This window comes from Pelecanus crispus, chromosome 2, assembly GCF_030463565.1.
Source record: "Pelecanus crispus isolate bPelCri1 chromosome 2, bPelCri1.pri, whole genome shotgun sequence".
Classification (NCBI taxonomy): domain Eukaryota; kingdom Metazoa; phylum Chordata; class Aves; order Pelecaniformes; family Pelecanidae; genus Pelecanus; species Pelecanus crispus.
The window spans coordinates 150854171-150874178 of NC_134644.1; the positions used below are offsets into that span (position 1 = coordinate 150854171).

A 20008-nucleotide genomic window follows, 5' to 3' on the forward strand; every position below is an offset into this window, starting at 1 on the left:
CCGTTAAAAAGACTGTTTTGAAGGAGTACAGTAAAGGGAGGAGGGAAAAGGAAGTGTTCCCCTGGAGGGTGAAAGATGACTAGGTTCCTCTCGGGCAACCAGAAATAAAGCATGCTTTCTTCCAGTTGGTTTAAAGGTAAGATTTGCCTTCAAGTTGTGAAGCACACCATGCCAAGCTGCTTAACCACAAAGCCTCAGCTACTCGGAAGTTGACAGATCCAACATCTCTTTGACAAAGTGGGCAGGTCAACTGTCTGCAGCAGCTGCAGCTCCCACTGCCCAGTCTGGTGAGCTGGGCTTGTCTTGCCGTTTATGTTAGTACGCACCGATTGTGTCAGCAAGGAAGATGGCGTAGCAAGAATTTGGAATCGTCAGATTTTCCTGTGGTTTTGGGTCGTAGTTCTTTACAGGTGTGTGTAGTTTGTTACTGTAACAGAAAGGCAGGAGGTTATTAGATTTATGCAAGGAAATAGGTTGATTTGCATCTGGGCAGGTGGGTGAAAGGAGGAAGGGATGGGATCTATCTTGCATTGAGTAGGTGTACAAGATCAGCATTGGATAAGAGCTTGGAAATCACTTGAAAAATATTACTGTTGAGAAGGATCATCATGGAAGAAGTCAGCCCACCACTTAAACAGACGTTTGTTTCTGTGGCATGACCTGATCATGAGTACAAGGTGAATGTATCAAATGGACAGCTCTGCAGTTGCAGATGTATTGAATTGTGGCAACCAAGGTGAAATTGCTGGCAATGGCTGTGCATTTCCTGGCTTTCCTGTTTGTCAGAGCTTTGACCAGGTGGATTATGGAGTCCTCTGCTAAGGAGTATGTGCTATCCAGATTCACTGAATGAATTAAATTGTCATCCTACAATTTTATCTCAGAACTTTTTCATTTTTGTAGGTTGTCGTTTCGGAATCCATTTAATCTTGATGCTTGTTTTGTCAGACTGTTCATTTTTGTAATGGTAGTAAGTTGTTTAATGTTTAGTGCTTGTGCCAAAGCAATGAAGACACTGTTGAAGTGATGATTTACTGGGGGGGGGGGAGGGGGGAGAGTGAAATTCTGCAAACTAAATAGGGGTGAGGGTATTTTTTTACAAGCCATATGTAACAGGAAAACTTAAGCTTCTGAAATTTTCATAATTTAACTGAAGAATTTCCATGAAGTATGTTTAGAGAAATGTAGTAATACTGTTCAATAGCTGATGAGTAGCCAGTATACAGTGAATGTGTGATTTCGTTCTACCTCATTACCCTACATCTATATAAGAAAAATGATAGCTATACTTTAATTGATACATTAGTTGCCGTTCTGAGCACAAACGTTATAGATCTTTTGGATGCAAAGACTAAACCACCTTTTTATCTCTGTGGCGGTCCTTCTAAAAATGGTCTGAGACATAATGATTAAAGAAGTTTCCATTCTCGCTGCTCGTGCTTTACCTCATGAGTGAATGGAAGGAAGGGTCAGTCTAGTTTATGGCAATACAAGTGAGTGTGATTCTCGTGGCTGTTCTAGCCCGTGTACCAGCAGCTAGCATTTCAAGGGCCCATATCTGTAATTTCTTCACAGCACACCTTTTCCTTGATTGTTTGGTATGGATATCTTTGTGATAAACTGTAGAAAGTTTTGAACAGCACAGCTGCCATTGGGACCTGGGGTTAAGTTGCCACGGAAGTTTGGAGATAGCTTGGACACCTTCAGAGTCCCAAGCTCAAGAGATACAAAGTTAATGGAAAGGTTCCTAAGTTGTGCTGTGCTTGGGGACAAGGCAGAATCTTACCCTGTTTTCTCTGCATTAAATGGGAATAATGTTTGTTTAAACATGTTAAACCAGTCACAGTATATTTATGTGTTCAACTTGCATCGTTGTGTTTTACGTCCAATTGTTTGGTGTAATTTATTGTTTTTTATAAAATTTCCTGTAGTTTCTGGGAATCAGCAAGACCCTTCTTCAGCAAAGAGTGAAGATTTTGGAAATGTTCAGGAGATGTCTACAAAAAGCCTCATTGTGGGCCCACTCAGTCTTCGATTGGATAGCAGTGCGGTACACCGGATAATGAAAATGATAGTTTGCGCTCTGGAACATGAATATGAGCCATACAGCAGAACTAAACCAGGTTTGCTCCTATTGCATATATGCAAATATACAGAATTAAACCAGACCAAATTCAGTGTTGTTGAAGGTGCAACTTCCAAATAGTTAAACTCCAAATCTGTCAGGGGATTTTTATGAGTTCAAAGAGCAAAATTTAAAAGAAAGATAAAATGAATTGCAATTTCCCCATCAGTGTTCGATCTACCTCTGAGATAATTTCAGACACTTTGGAGGTCATTTGTTTCAATCACAAGCCTCTTGTTGAGTAAGGAAGGCTTATTTTATTGACAACTCTAACTTAATTTTGGAGCCTTAGAGAAGAAAGTATCCCCATTGGTATGTATTTATTAGTTGGAAATAATAGTTGTACAGGATAAAAATGCATGGAAACAAGCTATGGTAAACTGTTAAGATGAGTTTCTGAGAAAGAGCTATACAGATTTCAAAGTAAGGAAAATCCAGTTACGATTGCATTTAACCTTAGGTAGAACCAGTGTGGAATACAATTATTAACTACAGAGTGGGGTGAGGGGAATGCTTTCCATTTTTTGCTAGTCCCTAACCATTTCTGCAACAGTGACTATAGGACATATTTTATATATTTTAGTCAAAACATACGTAATCTTGATTTATTGTAGATATTATGGATGGGAATAGAACTATGGCAAGCTCAGAAGAAGTAGCATTATTGGAGGAATACATTCCCACTCGACTTACAACGTTCACTGTTCTTAAGTGTACAATTATAATCCCTGTGGCAGAATTCAATTTGCTAGACCACCTGATGCCCATAATCATGGGTGAGAAGGTATGTATGCACAGATATTTATTCAGTTCTTTATTATTAGCATGTGCTGTTTCATATAAATTTTCTCACTGGGCTGTTATTCATTGTGCCAGATGTATTACTGAGTTCCAAATGAGTTTGGTGCCCATGAGCTTTCCCTTCAGATACCTAGGATGAGTGGTGTGTGCGGTGACTAGCTAGACTTGTAAACTGAAGGTGTCATGTACTAGTAGGAAAAAAGAATTTGGAAGAAAAAAGATTTTAAATCATCAAGCAGATTAAAAAGAAGTAGCTCAAACTTGAAGTTTTTTATGGAAACCTTTCAGCTGGTTGTCATTTTGCCATGCAGGTCTTCCCAAACTTGGTCAAGTCTGAAATCTTTGAATACATAGGCTCAGTAGAGACTTCATAGATGTCAACAGCCAGCTTTGCGTGTACTAGTTCCAGCCAGGGCGCCAGAAGGACTTTGGCTGTTACTGAGCATTTAACTGCTGAGTGACTAGGCTGGAGAGCCAGAAATGAAATATCCTAACAGCCGAAATTGGTTTTATCTTCTGGTTATATGTAGTGTAATGCCAACTAAAGAATCCTGTACTGGTTTTATTCCTGCAGGACTCCTTCCTCAGTGCACAAAGCTGAGGTCCTGTAGGGATGAATCGGTGTTTTGTAGTGAAGACTTGCAGTAGGTTTACCTCTTGCGGCCAAGGCTGTGAGGTGTTTTATGGATAAGGGAAGGGACAGGAAGAAGGGGGGGGGGGGGCGGGAATCAATTCTTGATTGAGTTCAATTTCTAGGAATTTTCATGTGATATTAAACACTTCCAATGTGGTTTTTTCCACAAGTGGACATTAAATACATGTTGCTTGCACTTGAGGACAAGCTTTTTTTAGTGGGATGTATTTTGTTCTCAGTATCTCTGGTTCCAATTAAAGCAATGTGAGTTAGGCTTTTATTTGTGAAGTACTTCGCTATGCTAAACATTCAAAAATTGGCATTCAAACTGACTTCCAGAATTAGTGAAGTATTTTTGTATCAGCCTTTCTTTTTAGTGATAATTTCTTGTCTAAAATGGAGATACATGGTGTATTCTGAAGGTGTTGTGAAAGTAACCTTATTAGTATTTGTGCAGTATTTATGTGTAAGAAAGGTGAAAACCATTTGAAAAAGTTTATTACTCCCCCCCCCCCCCCCCCCCCCCCAATGCATTTGAGTAGTATTAAATGACAGAAGGCACAATGACATTAAATTATCTTGATAATGTAATAGATACTTGCTGACTCAGGGAGCACTGCCTAACTTGTACTGTATTTTCTTATTGAATGTGCTTATATACAGTATGTTTATGTGATTTAAGATTGTATGTGTATGCACAAGAGGACAGAGTATGGAAAGTCATAATTTATGGCTCTTCTTATAGTTTGCTTGTATAACCATTTTTATTGGTGAAGTGAAATACACACAAAATGTACATGTTAATACTTCACTCGGATCACTAGCCTCTAGGCTGCAACATATATAAAATTTCAAGCATGTGCTGTTTATTTGGTGAGTGTGCTTAAGAAGCGCATGTCTGTCTTAAATGTAGACTGCTTATCTCTTCAGTTAAGGTGGCTGTAGTGAGTGAACTGCTGACAAATCTGTTATCTGTTGATGTATGAGGATATATTCAGAAGCTTCTAATATTAGAAAATAGGACACTACCAGATGCCTAATGGGAAGCATTATTTCCTTTCAGCCCTGAATAACCCAATGGATTGTGGTGCTTTTCACCTTCTAGGCATGGGCAGGTGGTATTTTTATAATGGGAAAACGGCACCGTATTTATTGTAGGTTTGAGGCAAACAAGTTGAATTCAAACTAACTTTTTGGTTATTTAATTTTTTTTTTTTTACTTGACGTTTCAATTTACGTTTCCTGAGTGAAGCCAAGCCTATTAAAAATAATAATAATTTTGACTTTTGGATTGAAGGTCATACCTACATCAACTTACTGTCCTGTTTTGATACAAGGTTAATGAAATTTTTTACATCCTGCAAAGCAAGCTCAAGTAGAGCATGTTGCTCCAGGGGTTGTCCACGCAAGTGCTGAATTAGCTCCAAGGACAGAGATTCCATAAAAAGCTTTCCCATAGACCTGCTCGGAATTGCCTGTGTTTCAGCCTGTGTCCATTGCCACTCATCCCCTCATGGCACACGTTTGACAAGAGTGTGGCTCCCTCTTCTCTGTACCCTCCCAGTAGGTAGCTGTAGACAGCAGTAGGATCTCTCTTTGGCCTTCTCCCGTTGTCTCACTCTCTCCCAACAGAGAGCTCATGTGCTCCAACCCCCTAAAAACTTTGGTAGCCCTCTGACAAACTGGTATGTCCATGTCTGTCTTGTACTGGATACAGTACTTCATTTTAATGGATACTATGAAAAATATGGTTGGGTGTGTAAAATTGCAATACTTATTTTTTTGGAATGGCATCATTTTTTGCTGAGACATCTGGCATTACTGTGAATACATAATAATGTATGACAGTGTAAAGGTTAGATCAGCATGAGTTTATGGTGATAGTGCTTTGGAGTGATAAAAATGTAAGCAAATAGTTTATAGAACAAAATATTTTGACTTTGCATATTCTTGGAGTGGGTTGACCTTGGCCAGCTGCCAGCTGCTCACCCAGCCACTCTCACTTCCCCCCCTCATCAGGACTAGAGGGAGAGAATAGGATGGGTCGGGATAAAGAGGGGGAGATTAGTTAGCAATTACCATTACGAGGAAAACAGACTCAACTTGGGGAAAATTAATTTAATATGTTGCCAGTTAAAATATATTTGGATAGTGAGAAACAAAGACAAGAATCAGAACATCTTTCCCCTATCCGCCCTTTTTCCCAGGCTCAAATTCACTCCTTCATTCCTTGACTCTCCTGCCTCCCACCCAGCAGCACAGAGGAATGGGGGGTTGCGGTCAGTCTATAACAGTTTATCTCCGCCGCTCCCTCTGCCTCACGCTTTTCCCCTGCTCCAGTGTGAGTCCTTCCCACAGTCCTTGAGGAAAAATCCCCGCTCAAGTGCGGGCTCTCCACAAGGCTGCAGCGTCCTTCAGGGCATATCCACCTGCTCCAGCGCAGTCTCTTCCATGGGCTGCAGGGAAATGCCTGCTCCACCACGGTCTCCTCGGCGGGCTGCAGGGGAACATCTGCTCTGGTGCGTGGAGCACCGCCTCCTGTCCCTTCTCGGACCCTGCTGTTGGTATTGCTGGTTCTTGCTCTTTCCCCTCAGCCCTCCTCAGCCTGTGTGGTGTTTTTGCCCTTTCTTGAATACTTTTCCACAGAGGTGCCACCAGCTTGGCTGAAGGGTTCAGCAGTGTCCTGCAGTGGGGCTGCTGCAGGCTGGCCGGAACCGGCCGGAACCGGCTGGAACCGGCTGTGTCCGGCACGGGGCAGCCCCTGGTCTCCCCTCATGGAGGCCACCTCCACAGCCCCCCACTGCCAGCACCTGGGCACCTACACCCAAGACATTCATGGATAAAAAGTTTTTACATAAATTTTGAACTTTGAAATTATTTTGAAAAGATTTGAGGGCTCATATTATAAAGACCATAAGGCCATGGTATCTGTAAACAGTTCATTACACGTAGATTTGCTTGTGTGTGTGTGGAGGTAAGAATATGTAAATATGGTAGGTAATACACCTCTAGTGTGATAATTCAATGTTTTCCTCCCCCTGCCCCCCCCTCCCCTAGAACTTAAGTGGACTGTTAAACGCTGCAAGCTTCCAGCCCCTGCGGCCTTTACCTTCTGTCCGAATTTTGGTGGATAAGGTTCACCTGGAGCACTCGGTGCCGATGTACGCTGAACAACTGGTGCACATGGTCAGCAGCCTCGGCCAGCCGTCCGACAACCTGCTTCATTACTGTTACTCGCACTGCTATCTGAAGGTAAAAGAAGGCTTGAGATCTGTTTCTTATTGCAGTGTGCTGAAAAAGTTAATATAACTATAGATAATCCTAAGTGTTAGCAGGTTCCTTGGGAGAAAGTTTTCAGCTTATCTAAAAGGACGCAAACGCATTTCACAGAGTGTCGTCATTTGGGATTGCTGCTTCTGACCTGAGCCAAATGTTTTGTGATATGAACAGAGAACTTCACGTAAGGAAACTACAGGCTGAAGCCCCAAGGTTTTTGTGGCAAGACTGGGTTAAAACAACTTGGAAAGAAACTTTTCCTCTCTTCTAGGATAATGGTCATAGAATATGTAGATTGCACTTACAAATTCAATGGGATGTTATGAGGAAAACCCATCGCTTCTAGTAGTATTGCTAGAGCAAAACCATGATAGTGAAGGCATGCAATCAAAAACTGTTGCCAAACAATTTAATTTTTTTTTCATTATAAGAGGAAAAACCTCTGAATGTTCTCAGTCGAAGATCCATTATGCGAGAAGAATTCTTATTGTGAGGCTGGGGGAGGTTTAAGAAGCTGCTGAAAAATTGTGTTGAGATTATTCGGTTGCCATCTGCTGAGATTTTAGTAGTGTCCTGGTTTCGGCTGGGATAGAGTTAACTTTCTCCCTAGTAGTGGGAATGAAAAAGTGAAATCTCAAGAGAGGTTTCAAACAGGCCTTCCAACCTTTTAGGATGTGCTCAGGCAGTTTGAAACCTTTTACTACTAGTACTGTTAATTTTGCTAAATCTTTCAGATATCCGTTTACTTCCGTGCTGATACCTTAATAGAGATTAAAACAATGAAATTCTTACTATCTGCATAAAACAAACTCTGTCCCAGGACTGCATGGCAAGCTTTCAGTTTTCTGGGTGACATGTTTACCTTCCATCACATTTAAAGTGATTGGGATGGCAATATTGCAAGTCATCTGTATGTTTTTCAGTTTGAGGGGATTTTTCTCTATTCAAAATGTTTTTAGCAGCTGTTTGATCAGTGTTTGCAAGATGTGGACTTCAATTTTGAGTTTTATAGGGTTTATTTGCTAGCTTTGATGTAGGCTGAAGTGTTCTGGTCTTATGGAAATGGTGGTACAACATGTTAAAAAGACAACTCTACAACCATTTGTTTTCTGTATTGAACAGGGAGAAATCATAAAGAATAGTGGTAATGAACCTTTCTTTAGATGCTTTTATTAAGGAAAAAAGTTTTGAAGGGAAGCTTCTCATTTCCTTAAATACCACTTTTTTAGGTCAATGTTATAATTACAAAAAGTTATTTTTATTTTATATGAAATGTAATGTGTAATCTTCAGATATGAAGGATATAGAATAACATATTTTAGTTGATAAATTGTAATCAGCATTTTTTTTTTTTTAAATTCAGCAGAGCATAGTTAACACTTATTTTTTGAGCGAAGAAAATAGTTTTATATGTATTCCTATTGGGACATTATTTTCAGTAGATTTTTCTAGTTATATTTATGTTTGGGGAAAAAGGAATTATCTAAAAATAATACACAATTTACTTCATGTTTATTGAGTATATTGAAAAATGTTGTATATTATGTTATAAAGTAACTTGAAAGTGATCTAATCATGTGATAGCATACCCTTTGACCAAATTAATTTGTTTCAGATATTTGGTTTTCAAGCAGCACTGACTTCTTTGGACAGTAAAGGATTGTACTGCTTCCCTGTTCCAGTTATCCCCTCAGTCAGTACCGCTGTTTATGGCAAGCTGATCAAGTTTCCCAAATACTGGTGAGCATTCAGCATGTACAGTGTATTTAAGTCATGGACTCAACCACTTTTGCTTTTCCAATGAATGATTTAAAAATGCGAAGCTCCATATGTATCCCTAAACTTCTCTGTCTCTTCTATCATACTCTACTATTAAGTCTGTTATCATTAATAAATTTCTTTGAAAGGATGGCTTCTAATAAACATTTTAGACCCTTGTTTGGTTGAGAGAACAGGCTGTGCAAGCCCTGTAGTAAATGGCTTTCTTCTCAACCTTGTAGAATTCTGTGAACCAGTTTCCATTCTTCCTTGAGTGGATACAAAAGCTGAAGTTATATATTGATGGCAAGCTTGATGCATTTAACTGAACAGGTCAGCTCTTTCTATTTTAAACTCAACCACATAAAGCAACAAATGGGGGGGGGGGACGGGACCCCAACCCCACAAAAAGAGGATCTCTACTAAACTTTTATTTCTGTTACTCATTACAGTTGGAAGTGTTTTAACATTGTGATCAGGTATTAAGCTGTTGGTAGTAGTTCAGATTTTAAATGCAAACACTTCCGTTCTGAAAACAATTCTGTGCTTTATTATAAAATGAGCTATATAAAAAAATTTTTTTTTAACTTAAAAGCCATGGAAATTCAGTATTTAAATTTAGCTCTACAAGTTAATTCTTGTGATCATAAATGTCAGTATGTAATAGTTTTTATTAATAAATTGTATTTATAAAAACTATTTTCAAGAAAATGTGTTTTAGCAATACTTTGGACAGGACATTAGTTTTCTTTATCCCTCATTTTGAGCAGTAGCTGTCTGTAATACTACTTTATGACAAAATCTATAGAAAGAATCTTAAATAAAATGACAAGATAACAGGAAAACAGGTTAACGTGTTAAATACTTTGGCTTCAAAGTTCTATGTTGTATAGCTAATTTGTAACAGTCATTTGTGAAAGTGTAATGGATTATAAAAAAAAAAAAGACTATATCTATGATTGTTCATAGTGCTACACAGAATATACTAGCTTTTTCTCTCACAAGCTGTGATACCATGTTAAATATATTTTTAAGTAATCAGCGCACCACCAGGTGGTAGCAGCCTAATTGACTTTCTCATATTTTCCATTGATAGTTTACAAAAGTACTAACCACTTCAAATGAATTGCTGTTCTGTTGAGGCATTTTGCTAAAAATTAAGAAATGTTACCAGGATAACCCATAATCGGCACTAATCAGAGTACTTCAGTACTCTGGTAGGCTTGACAGCCTTTCCTGACATGACCTGACATTTAACACTAAGTTCTGGTTAGTGATCCTTGTAAGTAAACTGTGGAAATAAATTAGTGTTTAATGGTAAACTTAGTACCTTATAAAACCCATGGTTAGTTGTGCAAAACAAAACAAAAAAATCACTTCAGAGATGAAAAATGGTTGAAAAAAATCTGTCATCTGACAAGTTCATGGTATTCAAGTGCTAGTGCTTTCTCATGAGTGCACTTGTGCTTTTTTTTTTTGTGTGTGTGTGCTTGTGCTCACTGCACTTGATTTCTTGCTTGCTCATACTTGGTTTCTCATGCTTTTCCACATGCGCTGTTGCATGCTTGCCATCACACTCCATCTTGTGTGCACGGTCTTGCACTTGCATTCTCTCTCTCTCCCCCCCCCCCCCCCCCCGCCCCTGCCCCTGCTTCTCTCTCATGCTTTCTCTCTTACTCACTTTCTTTTTCTCTTACTCACTTTCTTTCTCTCTCTCTTTTAAAAATACATTGTATTATGATGGATGCCCAGCTGGAAAACAGAGTATGGTAGCCTAATAAAATAGAAAAATAAAAATGAGCAGTAGTTTTGGGTAGCGGAGGTAGGGGAATGGTCCTGTGTTCCAATAGTAAATCATCTATCAGCATTTATTAGTAGGTCTAGTAAGACTGACACTTACTGTGGTCTAGTATATTTTAAAATAATTTTAATAGATTTCTCATTTTGTGATACGATATCTTTGTAAAGCTTACTTATTTATTAACACTGTGAAATAATTTTATAAAATTAACTTATTCCAACAATTTATCTAAACTAAGCAACACCAATTTGCGGGTAATAAAGTAGTAAAACAAATGACTACAGCAGCAGCCTGGTTAAATGAAGTGTAGTTTGAAGTGAATAAAACTCCAGATGAAACGCATCAAATAGCACTTGAACTAAATCGAAATCAGCATGAGGACTGAGAGCTTCATTGAAGTCATGCAGTGAGTGAGAATTAGTCTGGTAGGATAACCTGGTAATGTCATTAAACTTAAATTCAGCCCCCCCCCCCCCAATTATACCACCTGCTTTATTTGGATTTTTAGGTTTCACATTCCAGAGTTTCTTAAAGTACACACATCTGATGCTACATGTGTTCTTCTATTTCTTCGTAGAAAATATATACCACAGACCATACCTTTTAAAAACAAAGACATTTTATGAACTGTTATGGAATCCCTCAGGTAGTATGTTTTTGAGTTAGCAGTGAAAATCTCAACTTTATTTCTGACATAAATCAGTAGAATAGCTTTCTTTTCTAGTTTCAATGTAATAATCTCAAAATGTATGTGGTATTAAATACTGTAGTAATATTTATTTTTTAGAACTAGTTGATAAACATTGGTAGCATGTTTTAACAGATAAAATTTCAGCATCAGCCCAGTAAATTCCAGTAAATAACCATAAACGTTACAAAACTGCTGTTTTGTTTTACCTACTAGATTGATGTCTGTTTTAATTTCAGTTAATACGCTTTCTTCTTATAAAAGAAATGTGCTCAAGCTTACTAGTTAACAAAGTCTTTGACATCTTTTAAATTGTGTAGCTAGTCTATTTTTATATTAAAGTAAAAACATCTGGCTTTCTGTTTTTGTCAAGCATAACAAGATGCAAAATACAATGTTAATGTCAATATTTTACAACTACTTTATGTAGTGTTGCATGCCAGATTGTAAAGCAGCTTTCAAAGCTTTTAGGAGGATGTCTGAAACCAACTGAGAATTAGCAGAATATGGTCAAAAGCCTAGAATGAATGACAAGAATGTTTATTCCCAAACAGAAATCTTGAGAGGAATTAGCTTATTTTCTTTTTCTTTTTTTCTTTTGGCTACAGTGTCTGTGCTAATAGATGAGGTAATTAAGTGTAAGACACTGTAGTGTTACAACCCTCTATCACTTACACAAATCACTTTATTGTACTTCTGAAGAATATTGAAGTAACATTAAAGAATATAGATTCTGAGTAGCCTTCCTTTATTTTTCTGGTATCTGGATTGATAGTGAAGTGTGTCACTGTTTTGAGCTAGACATTGGTGAAGTTGTGTGTTATTTTACTGTTTTTCTTCTTTTCTTGACCTGTCTTCTCTAAGTTCTGTTCCTGTGACAAGTGTTCCAGACTCTTGGGAAGGTTCTCACTTACTGTCTCCACCTGTGACAGCTTTTCTAAACACTGGTGGAATAAGGTTATAGATGGGGACGATGTGATCTGGTCCTGCATCCTTTCTATTCAGCTTCTTGGTCCAGTAGTCTGTTTTCAAGGGGTCTGTTTCCTTGATAATGAGTCTCTTCTTTGTCCTGTTGAGACCAGAGCAATAGCTGCTGGTTTGCTATCTGCAAGGAAGCACCAGTGCAGACTTGACTAACATGGTCATGTTAAATTTGAGTGTGTGAATGAACCTTTTGTGAACAAGCTGAGGATCTGCTGGGTAAATTAGTATGTAGGATTTGATGGCCTGCACTTGAATTATTAGAGAGTATGGAGCAGTTAATTGGTTGTTCTTGAATTGTTACTCTATCAGAACAAAAATCTGGAATAGAAACTTGCAAGTAGATCTAGATAATTACTGATAAACAACAACAGTAAATCTTTGAGAGACTAAATGGATATAATTTTTGCAAAGATTCTTTTCAGCTGTTTTCTGCAGATACTGTCTTAGGAAATAAATTTCAGCTTAAATATAGGCAGTATACTAATCTTAGTCAAGCAATTTCTGATGAGGAAGGATTCTTGACAACATGAGATTTGATTTGTGTTGGTGTTGTGTCTCTTTCCTTCAGTGTTTTTATTGAAGAGCTATCCATTATTGACAAAAGCTGACAAAAGTTTAAAACTTGCTTTGCTGTTAAAGGAAGTCACATGTATCATATGCTGGGCACCTCAGCTGTGCAGAGATACTATGTCACTTGTTTCACTTGTGAAAGCTGTGGATTACAGTCCCGACTTAGTTCTTTCATTAATATGTGCCCTCACAGTACTGAAAGATCACTAAAGAAATCTAGATACAGAGATCTTCACGTAGAATATATATGTGCAGTTTCTGTAGGCTTTTTTATGAACCCTTAAGAACACTTATACAATATATAGCTGTTCTTAATATTTCAACACAGATTTAACTGTAAAGGTGAATATTTACCATGTCTCTAGAATCTGTTACATTTACATTAGATTGGCAGGGTAGGTCATAACCTCCTTTTGGCTAACTATTATACACAGATATTGAGAAACATACTTTGACAGTGCTCTGAACGTCAGCATTTTGTGTTTTCTTACCTGACTTCCTAGCTTTTATTTTGACTCTGTCACTGTGTAATTGCCAAATGGTTGCTTTGTACACATAATTTAGTTTGGCTTTTTTAATTTATAATTTTAATATTAACATTACAAAAACTGAGGATTCTAAAGACCTTGTGTTATTACTGTTTAGATTTCTGCTCAAACCTTTGTTACTGTAGAGGTGTTTGTATTTTTATACAGCTTTACTTCCATTTTCTCCTGTCATGTATCCCTTACAAGGCAAACATCCCTCTCTTAATCAAAGCCATGTAGTGGTATGCCATACAACTGTATTGTTATTGACAGAATTAATTGTTAGACTCCTTGCACAATCCAGTACGGTCATTATAAGCTTGAGTCATTGAGTCATGAAGTGCACCTGCTCATGTTTGCTTTGTGGGTCATCTTGAAAATCCTGTGTGCATTTAACAGTATCACTATGAATTGGCCAGAGTAAGAGCAATTCACGTTGAGCCACAAGCAGTGTGGTAGATGAAGATCTGGCTTCTTGCACAGTAAGTTCTTTAGCAAGGAAATTAGCTCCTGCTGACATGGCCTTTACCAACAAGGTACTACTGTGATGACAGTAGGAGATTTTAGGATTTGCTGCTCACTGCAGAGAGGATTAAAAGTGTACAATGGTGGATCAGGTGAACTATCTGTCTTCGTTACTTTTTTGGTTGAAACATCTTCACAGGGCATGTCCAGTGGAGTAATGTTGCTTAGAACTAGAAATCACAGTAGATTTGTGGGCTTGAGAGTAATGAGATTTAGCCGTCGTGCAGTTGTGCTAGTAAGCGGCAAGCGGACCCTGCTGGCAGGAAACACAGAGCCACAGACAGAATCCACAGACTGTGAACATTAGATCATAAATCTAGGAAGTTTTCCAATAAATTGACACTTGGGTCTTGATTTTGGCAGCCTGTTTTATTGACTAGTCACAGTAAATCAAGAGTAATGTCAATTTAGATTGGATGTGGATTGTGTTTCACATGGGCAGTTGAGGGGCATGCTTGGTTCCTGGGTCAGAAGCAGAAACAGGTTGAAAACACATGAAACTCATTTTGTAGCATTCAGTTGTGACTATTAGTTATGTCAGTAATTGGATATAACTGCCAGATGAAAATTCAGGGTATCTTTCGAAACAGCAAAGATCTGAGATTGCATGCCAGAACAGATGCCATCAGTGTATGGGACAGGAGAGAGTTTCAGCCACAACAGCGTCATGTGAGTTGGAGCAAGCATATGTAAAAACCTGCTTGAAGTATTGAGATATGCCAGTGATATGGGCAGTGCAAAACCAGACAGAAATAGTCATTCTCTTGGGCTCTGCAGAGGTGGTTGTGTAGAATTGCCTCAGATGTGAACAATCAGTCTAGGGAGTATGCTGGATTGCTTCAGCATTGTGTACTTCTCTGCTGTCGCCTAGAAAAAGCATCAAAGAACGTGATGCTAAATCAGATTTTTTTCATTTATTGGTAGCTTTTTTGGTATGGCTTTGAGCAATGAATTTGACATTTAGTTTGGTTTACTGTGCATATTTGTGTTTGTTTGAGGAATAGGTATGTCAATATATCATAGCAAATTGTGAACAGTAATATAGGGTGATTTAACAGTTTTAACAGGAGTTAATGATTTTTCATTGATAACACTGTTTAACATATCTTTCATTATAAAAGTTAAAGCAGGCCACGCTTGTTTATAAGGACGAACATGCCTAAGGAACTTGTGTGGAACATTTTCTAATCTGCAGTGATATTAATGTATCAAGTTTCAACATGAACATTTTGGAGCACTTCTCAACTGCACTCTTCTGGAAGGAGCTGTTGTCAGTTACCAAGAACAACCCTCTGTCCAGGAGGGATTTTGCATTCTGAGTACATGACTTGCAGCTTGATTAGTGTGACTACAAATTAACTTCAGTTGGAAACTTCTAGTTCAATTTTTTTTTAAATCAAGTCCAGATCTAATGTTACTGCATCTCAGCAGATGTGGCAGGCAGCATTCAGCAAATCTGTTAAAAGTGCACTTTTAATCAATGTAAATTGGAAGCAGTTGTATTTTTTTAGTATTGTCCATGAGGAGGAAATTCAGCAGAGTTGACAGTAAAGGGTGGTCATCTGTAGTGTTTCCAGTGTAATTATTTAGACTAATTAATTGTCGAGGCTCTTCAGTGAAAGTAAATTAAGCCTATTAACTAATATCTGTCCAGGGAAAGTGATTGCACATGGTGAATACTTTACCCTGGTTGTTGTAACTGTTCCCATCAGTATTTGTTGGCATTTGTACTAGAAATAAGCAATTGTTTTTTTTTTTCCCAAATGTGTAGTATTTTCAGGGTTAAAGCTGCATTTTGCTTTACTTGAGACTGGTAAAAGGTGTGAAAAACTTATTGTCTTGAAGTCGAAATGCTGTTATGCAGCATAAGTACTAAAGAAAGTTTGAATCCCTAATATATATTCCTTTTGTATTGGGTATACTTGGAAATTCTGCTTCTCTTAGTGTTACCACTATCTGTAGAAAATATCTGGTTAGGATTTTCAGTGATATTCTCAGTTTATGAGGCTTTACCCATGTAAACTCTGGTCAGAAAGATCCAGTGGTGGCAGTTCTTAACACGCAGTGTTTGTCCTTTATTTCTCCAGAACTTTGCCTGCAATTTGGTGGTCTCCCTCCTCCCTCCTTTAAGTGTATCTGTGAATCACAAAGAGAAATACTGTCTCTGAGCTGACATCTATACTACTAAATAAAACATTTTAGAAACCAATCTGTGGCCCTGAGGCCTAGTGCTCTCTCGTGGCTCAGTTCATATCCACATGCCTACCCGTGGCTTTCCCTTCCACTGCCAAAAGGGCCGGGGGGAGGGTGCGGGGAGAAGTTAAAGCTAAGAAGGATATGGTCAGGCTTCAGACTGGGGACAGCTTCTGGCATGCTTGGTCTCTTCAGCAAGCATTGTTTGAGAAAGTGCCAGCTGCCATGCCCTGAACCTGGCAGGGAGCAAGCCGACAGGTAAACAGTACGCACCGCCACAGACCATTACTGGAGCCTGCACTTGGCCTTCCTTAGTTGACAAATAAGGACGTAACCTGCTTGAAACTTGCACCCTGAAACTGTAGGGCATGGAGTTCAGCTGTGGTGTCATCCTGCTGGCCATCCCCCTTCCAGTGTTGGTTATTATTACATAGGATTTTGAAGGAGTATACCTTAGTGTTACAGTTGCTCTCTTACCTTTCAGTTTTTTCTTTGCAACTTCTTTTTAAGAAAACACAATGGCAGTTGATTGGATTGAAAGCACTGTTAGAAAAATCTGTAGTTGTTAAATACAATAACTAGAAGAAAAAATTAGATTGTCTTTCATATGTTAGGACTTCCCTATAGAATTATGTTTCTGAAATTATATTATTCATCTGCAATACTAAATAATAATCCTCCTTCACCAAAGTAAGTTTAAAGGCTTCCTGAATAAGCTGTATCCTTACTGGATAAGCTATATAGAATTGCTGATTTTGTTTATCTTTTTATGGTTACTTTAATAATGCTTATAGAGGATTGTTATGTTGCTGGACAAGCTGTAGCACATCCTTCTTTGACTCTGCAGAGTTCCACTCTTGAGTGGTAGGCTTTTCATTTCCACCTGGAGTGAGGTACCAGAAACTCTATAGTCTTAAATTATGTGCCTGTTTTTACAGGCATGTTAATGTGACACTCAGCTGAATTTGATAACCATGATGAATGATGACTAAAAACATTTTATTAAAAAAAAAGAGCTCTATTTATATTCACTCAGAGCAACAAATATACTAAATATAAAGGCTTATGTGCATGTTCAGCTGTCCATAATACCTTAGCAGCTTTACTGCATGTGTGTTCATCTCTTGGTAGGAGAAGCATACTGTCCTGTGTCCAGTATCATTTGTTTGCTGTATTCCCCTCATGCTTGTTCCCTCTGGGGCCCCGATGGGCTTTTTCTTTTCTGTGGGAATAGTTCTTCTCATAGATCAGGATCTGTCTTTGGTTCTAGGCTGAGTGTTTGTGTACAAGGAAACTTCCTCACCATTTTTCCTCAAGCACTTTTATCTTAGTTGTTTATAGCTTTGTATTTTTTTAATTATTTCTTTTGCAACGCCTTTTAAAATAAGTTAAAGTAACCTGTCAGCTGCACATACTGAGGAACAGGTACTGTATCGAACACATGCTAATGTTTGGACCTCCATTTGTCCTGTATATTTGGCATTGTCTGATTTTCATTAGGTTTTAATCTTCTACAGAACATCAGCTCCCACTTTCTGAACTAGATTTTTTTTTGGTATGACATGTTTTGGATGAGAAAATTAGATGGCAATTTGAACCAAAAAGGCAGAACAAGAGAACAACTGAAGTCAGGCTCATGTGGGATGAGGCCCTTAAACAGGAAACTGTGAGAATAAAATCTATTTATCAGAACAGATTTGGAAATCAGTTATATCTGTTGCAGGTGCTTCTGATATTGATGCAAGAAATGGAAAGGATTATGTTGGTTAAGACACTGATATAAGAACTGTAGATTCATTTTTCAATTAATCAGAATTTTTATCCATTATAACATGTATGTTTTTTAAACAAAAGCCTGTAGGATTTTGAAGTAAAATTTTAATTAATTTTCTTTGCTGATGTTGAACTAGCATTTCCTTTGAGTTTAATGACTGATTCCAAAATGAACAATTGAATAGAAGGAAATATATTTGGTAAGCATCATTAGAATCTTCCTTTGATAGTCAAGAAATGTGCATATACATGCAGAATGACAGACTTACACATACTTTCAGAGCAAGAGACTATTTGTTCTACTCTTATTTTGCATACATTTTGGATTTGGCTGTGTACACACACTACAGCAAGAAAATGTTTTTCTGACATGTTTTACTGACAACATATTTTTTTCAGTATGTATGTGATAATTTTGCTGGCCTTGAAGACTCAGTAGGGCTTGTGGAGTTTTTAAGCAGTGAAATAGATGTAATGAGACTCTCACAGTGAATAGACCAAAACTGAACGCAAAAACCTGTATCCATAGAATCTGCTTCAAAGTTTGTATTATTTTTGAGGAAAGAATGCTGTAAAGTCAGTGCTGGAGTTAGTGCTTAAGATGGTAAGTTTAGATTTAACAATAATTGTAGTCTTTGAAGTAAAAATTATTATGCATTTACTGAGATTTAATGTTTTGCTTTAAATAGCTTATGATATAATTTAAAATTCTTTTGAGGTTGCTGATTAATGAGTCCACAGTATAATAATTTTAACAGCCTTTATACTCTTTCTGCTGTTACGCAGTGTATACATGCGAATCATTAGCACACCTTGTCCATTCATGTCCTTGCTGTTGATGATACCCTTGATCCATCCTTTGCTATATTAAAGGCTTTTCTGGTAATGGGAAAAACAAAACACCCTTTCCCCCTTCCAGCGACTTCCTTTTGATGCTGTAACTTCTATCATAAAGCATACTAGAATTGGCTTTTTGGGTACTTTCAGGCAAGGAAGAGTGGAGTTAGGTGCTTGTATTTGCCTTTCTGGATTTAATGGAATTCAGTAGTTGCCCGTGAATACAGAAATGTGGTTTCTTTCTTTCAGTCTTGTGTACTCTCTGTTTGTGGCATCTCCATTCAGTGCAATATTTTAGTTCAAATACTTTTTTTGTTTTAGCTGATGCAGACATGCACCTTCTCACCCCTCTGACTTTTATGGTCTAGATATAAAGAAAAATGGCCAGAATGTCAAACAACCTTTTTTCTCTCACTGTAAATGTATCTTTTTCCACCAAAAGATTTTATCCGTTTATGAAACAAAATAAGCAGTATGCAAAAGTATTTAGTAGAAGAAATTCATGGAAACCCCCATATCCTAACCAACTTACCTTTTTGGACAAAATTTCTTGTTTAGATCAGTTGTTAGTGTTTACTTGAAGTTGGGGTTGTGTTCATCTCTTGCATCTTTCGCAGGGAATTTGAAACTGCATTAGTTCCCAAGAAGGTCTTTGAACTTTTCAGAGAGGAAACAAAACGGGAGTATTGTGCTTCTTTCAGTGAGTTGTGGTCCATCTTCTAACAGCTTTGCAGCTGTTAATAATCTTCAAGAAAAAGAATGATTAGGCAAATTTATCTACATTTGGTCACTTTTTTCTGTTTCACACTATGGGACTACTTAGAGGTGAGTTAAGACTATGTATTCAAAACTGGTACACGTGAGAAATTTGTAAGGGGGGGCGGGAAAGGGGGTGTGTGTGTATTAGTGTGTGTATGGGTTAGACGTATTTTCTTTCTGTTCCCATTGTCAGCATTTCATTCCACAACTATCTTCCTCTTAATGCTCTAAATATAATTTTATTTTTCCTGATCCCTACTTTCAGTTTCCAAGCACTTTCAAAGAAGATTCACTCATACAGCTTGTTCTCTGCACATGTGCTTTGAGTTTCTCCTTATTCTTATGTTCTTCTTCCCGTCTTCCAAGCATTTTATTGGAAATACTCTAAAGATGCTCCTTTTCCTTGCATTCTCTTACTTGTTTCTCTTTTTCTTGGTGTCTGTTCTCCATCCTTGTGCCTTAATCCCAAATCTATTAATCCCACTGTACTGTGGTTTGGTTTTTTTTTCTTTCTTTTTCCTCTGACCATTTGAAACCCATGAGAGGAAGATAATTCCGTGGGCCTTTTTGTGCCTCTTTCCTTCTTAAATGTCACTGTCATCTTCTGTCACTTTCTGTCTTGCCGTTTCTGCAAGGATTGGGAGAATGCTCTACAAGTTACTTAGCTTTTTGTGAGACAGCAAAGTCTGTGGACCTGTCCTTGTGACTGTTCCTGCTCAAAGCAGTTCCTCTTCCTTGCTCCCCAGAAAGAGCAGCC

General features: G+C 38.0%; 1 protein-coding gene across 5 annotated transcripts in view; it reads left to right on the forward strand.

Annotated features, from left to right (window-relative positions):
• Positions 1–20008, forward strand: part of VPS13B (vacuolar protein sorting 13 homolog B) — a 482687-nt gene that overhangs the window by 80926 nt on the left and 381753 nt on the right. For all 5 annotated transcript variants that reach the window (XM_075705900.1, XM_075705902.1, XM_075705904.1 and 2 more), the window contains 4 exons: positions 1932–2123; positions 2740–2909; positions 6618–6812; positions 8452–8576. In XM_075705900.1, coding sequence (XP_075562015.1) covers positions 1932–2123; positions 2740–2909; positions 6618–6812; positions 8452–8576 — 682 coding nt within the window. The remainder of the gene's footprint in view (positions 1–1931; positions 2124–2739; positions 2910–6617; positions 6813–8451; positions 8577–20008) is intronic.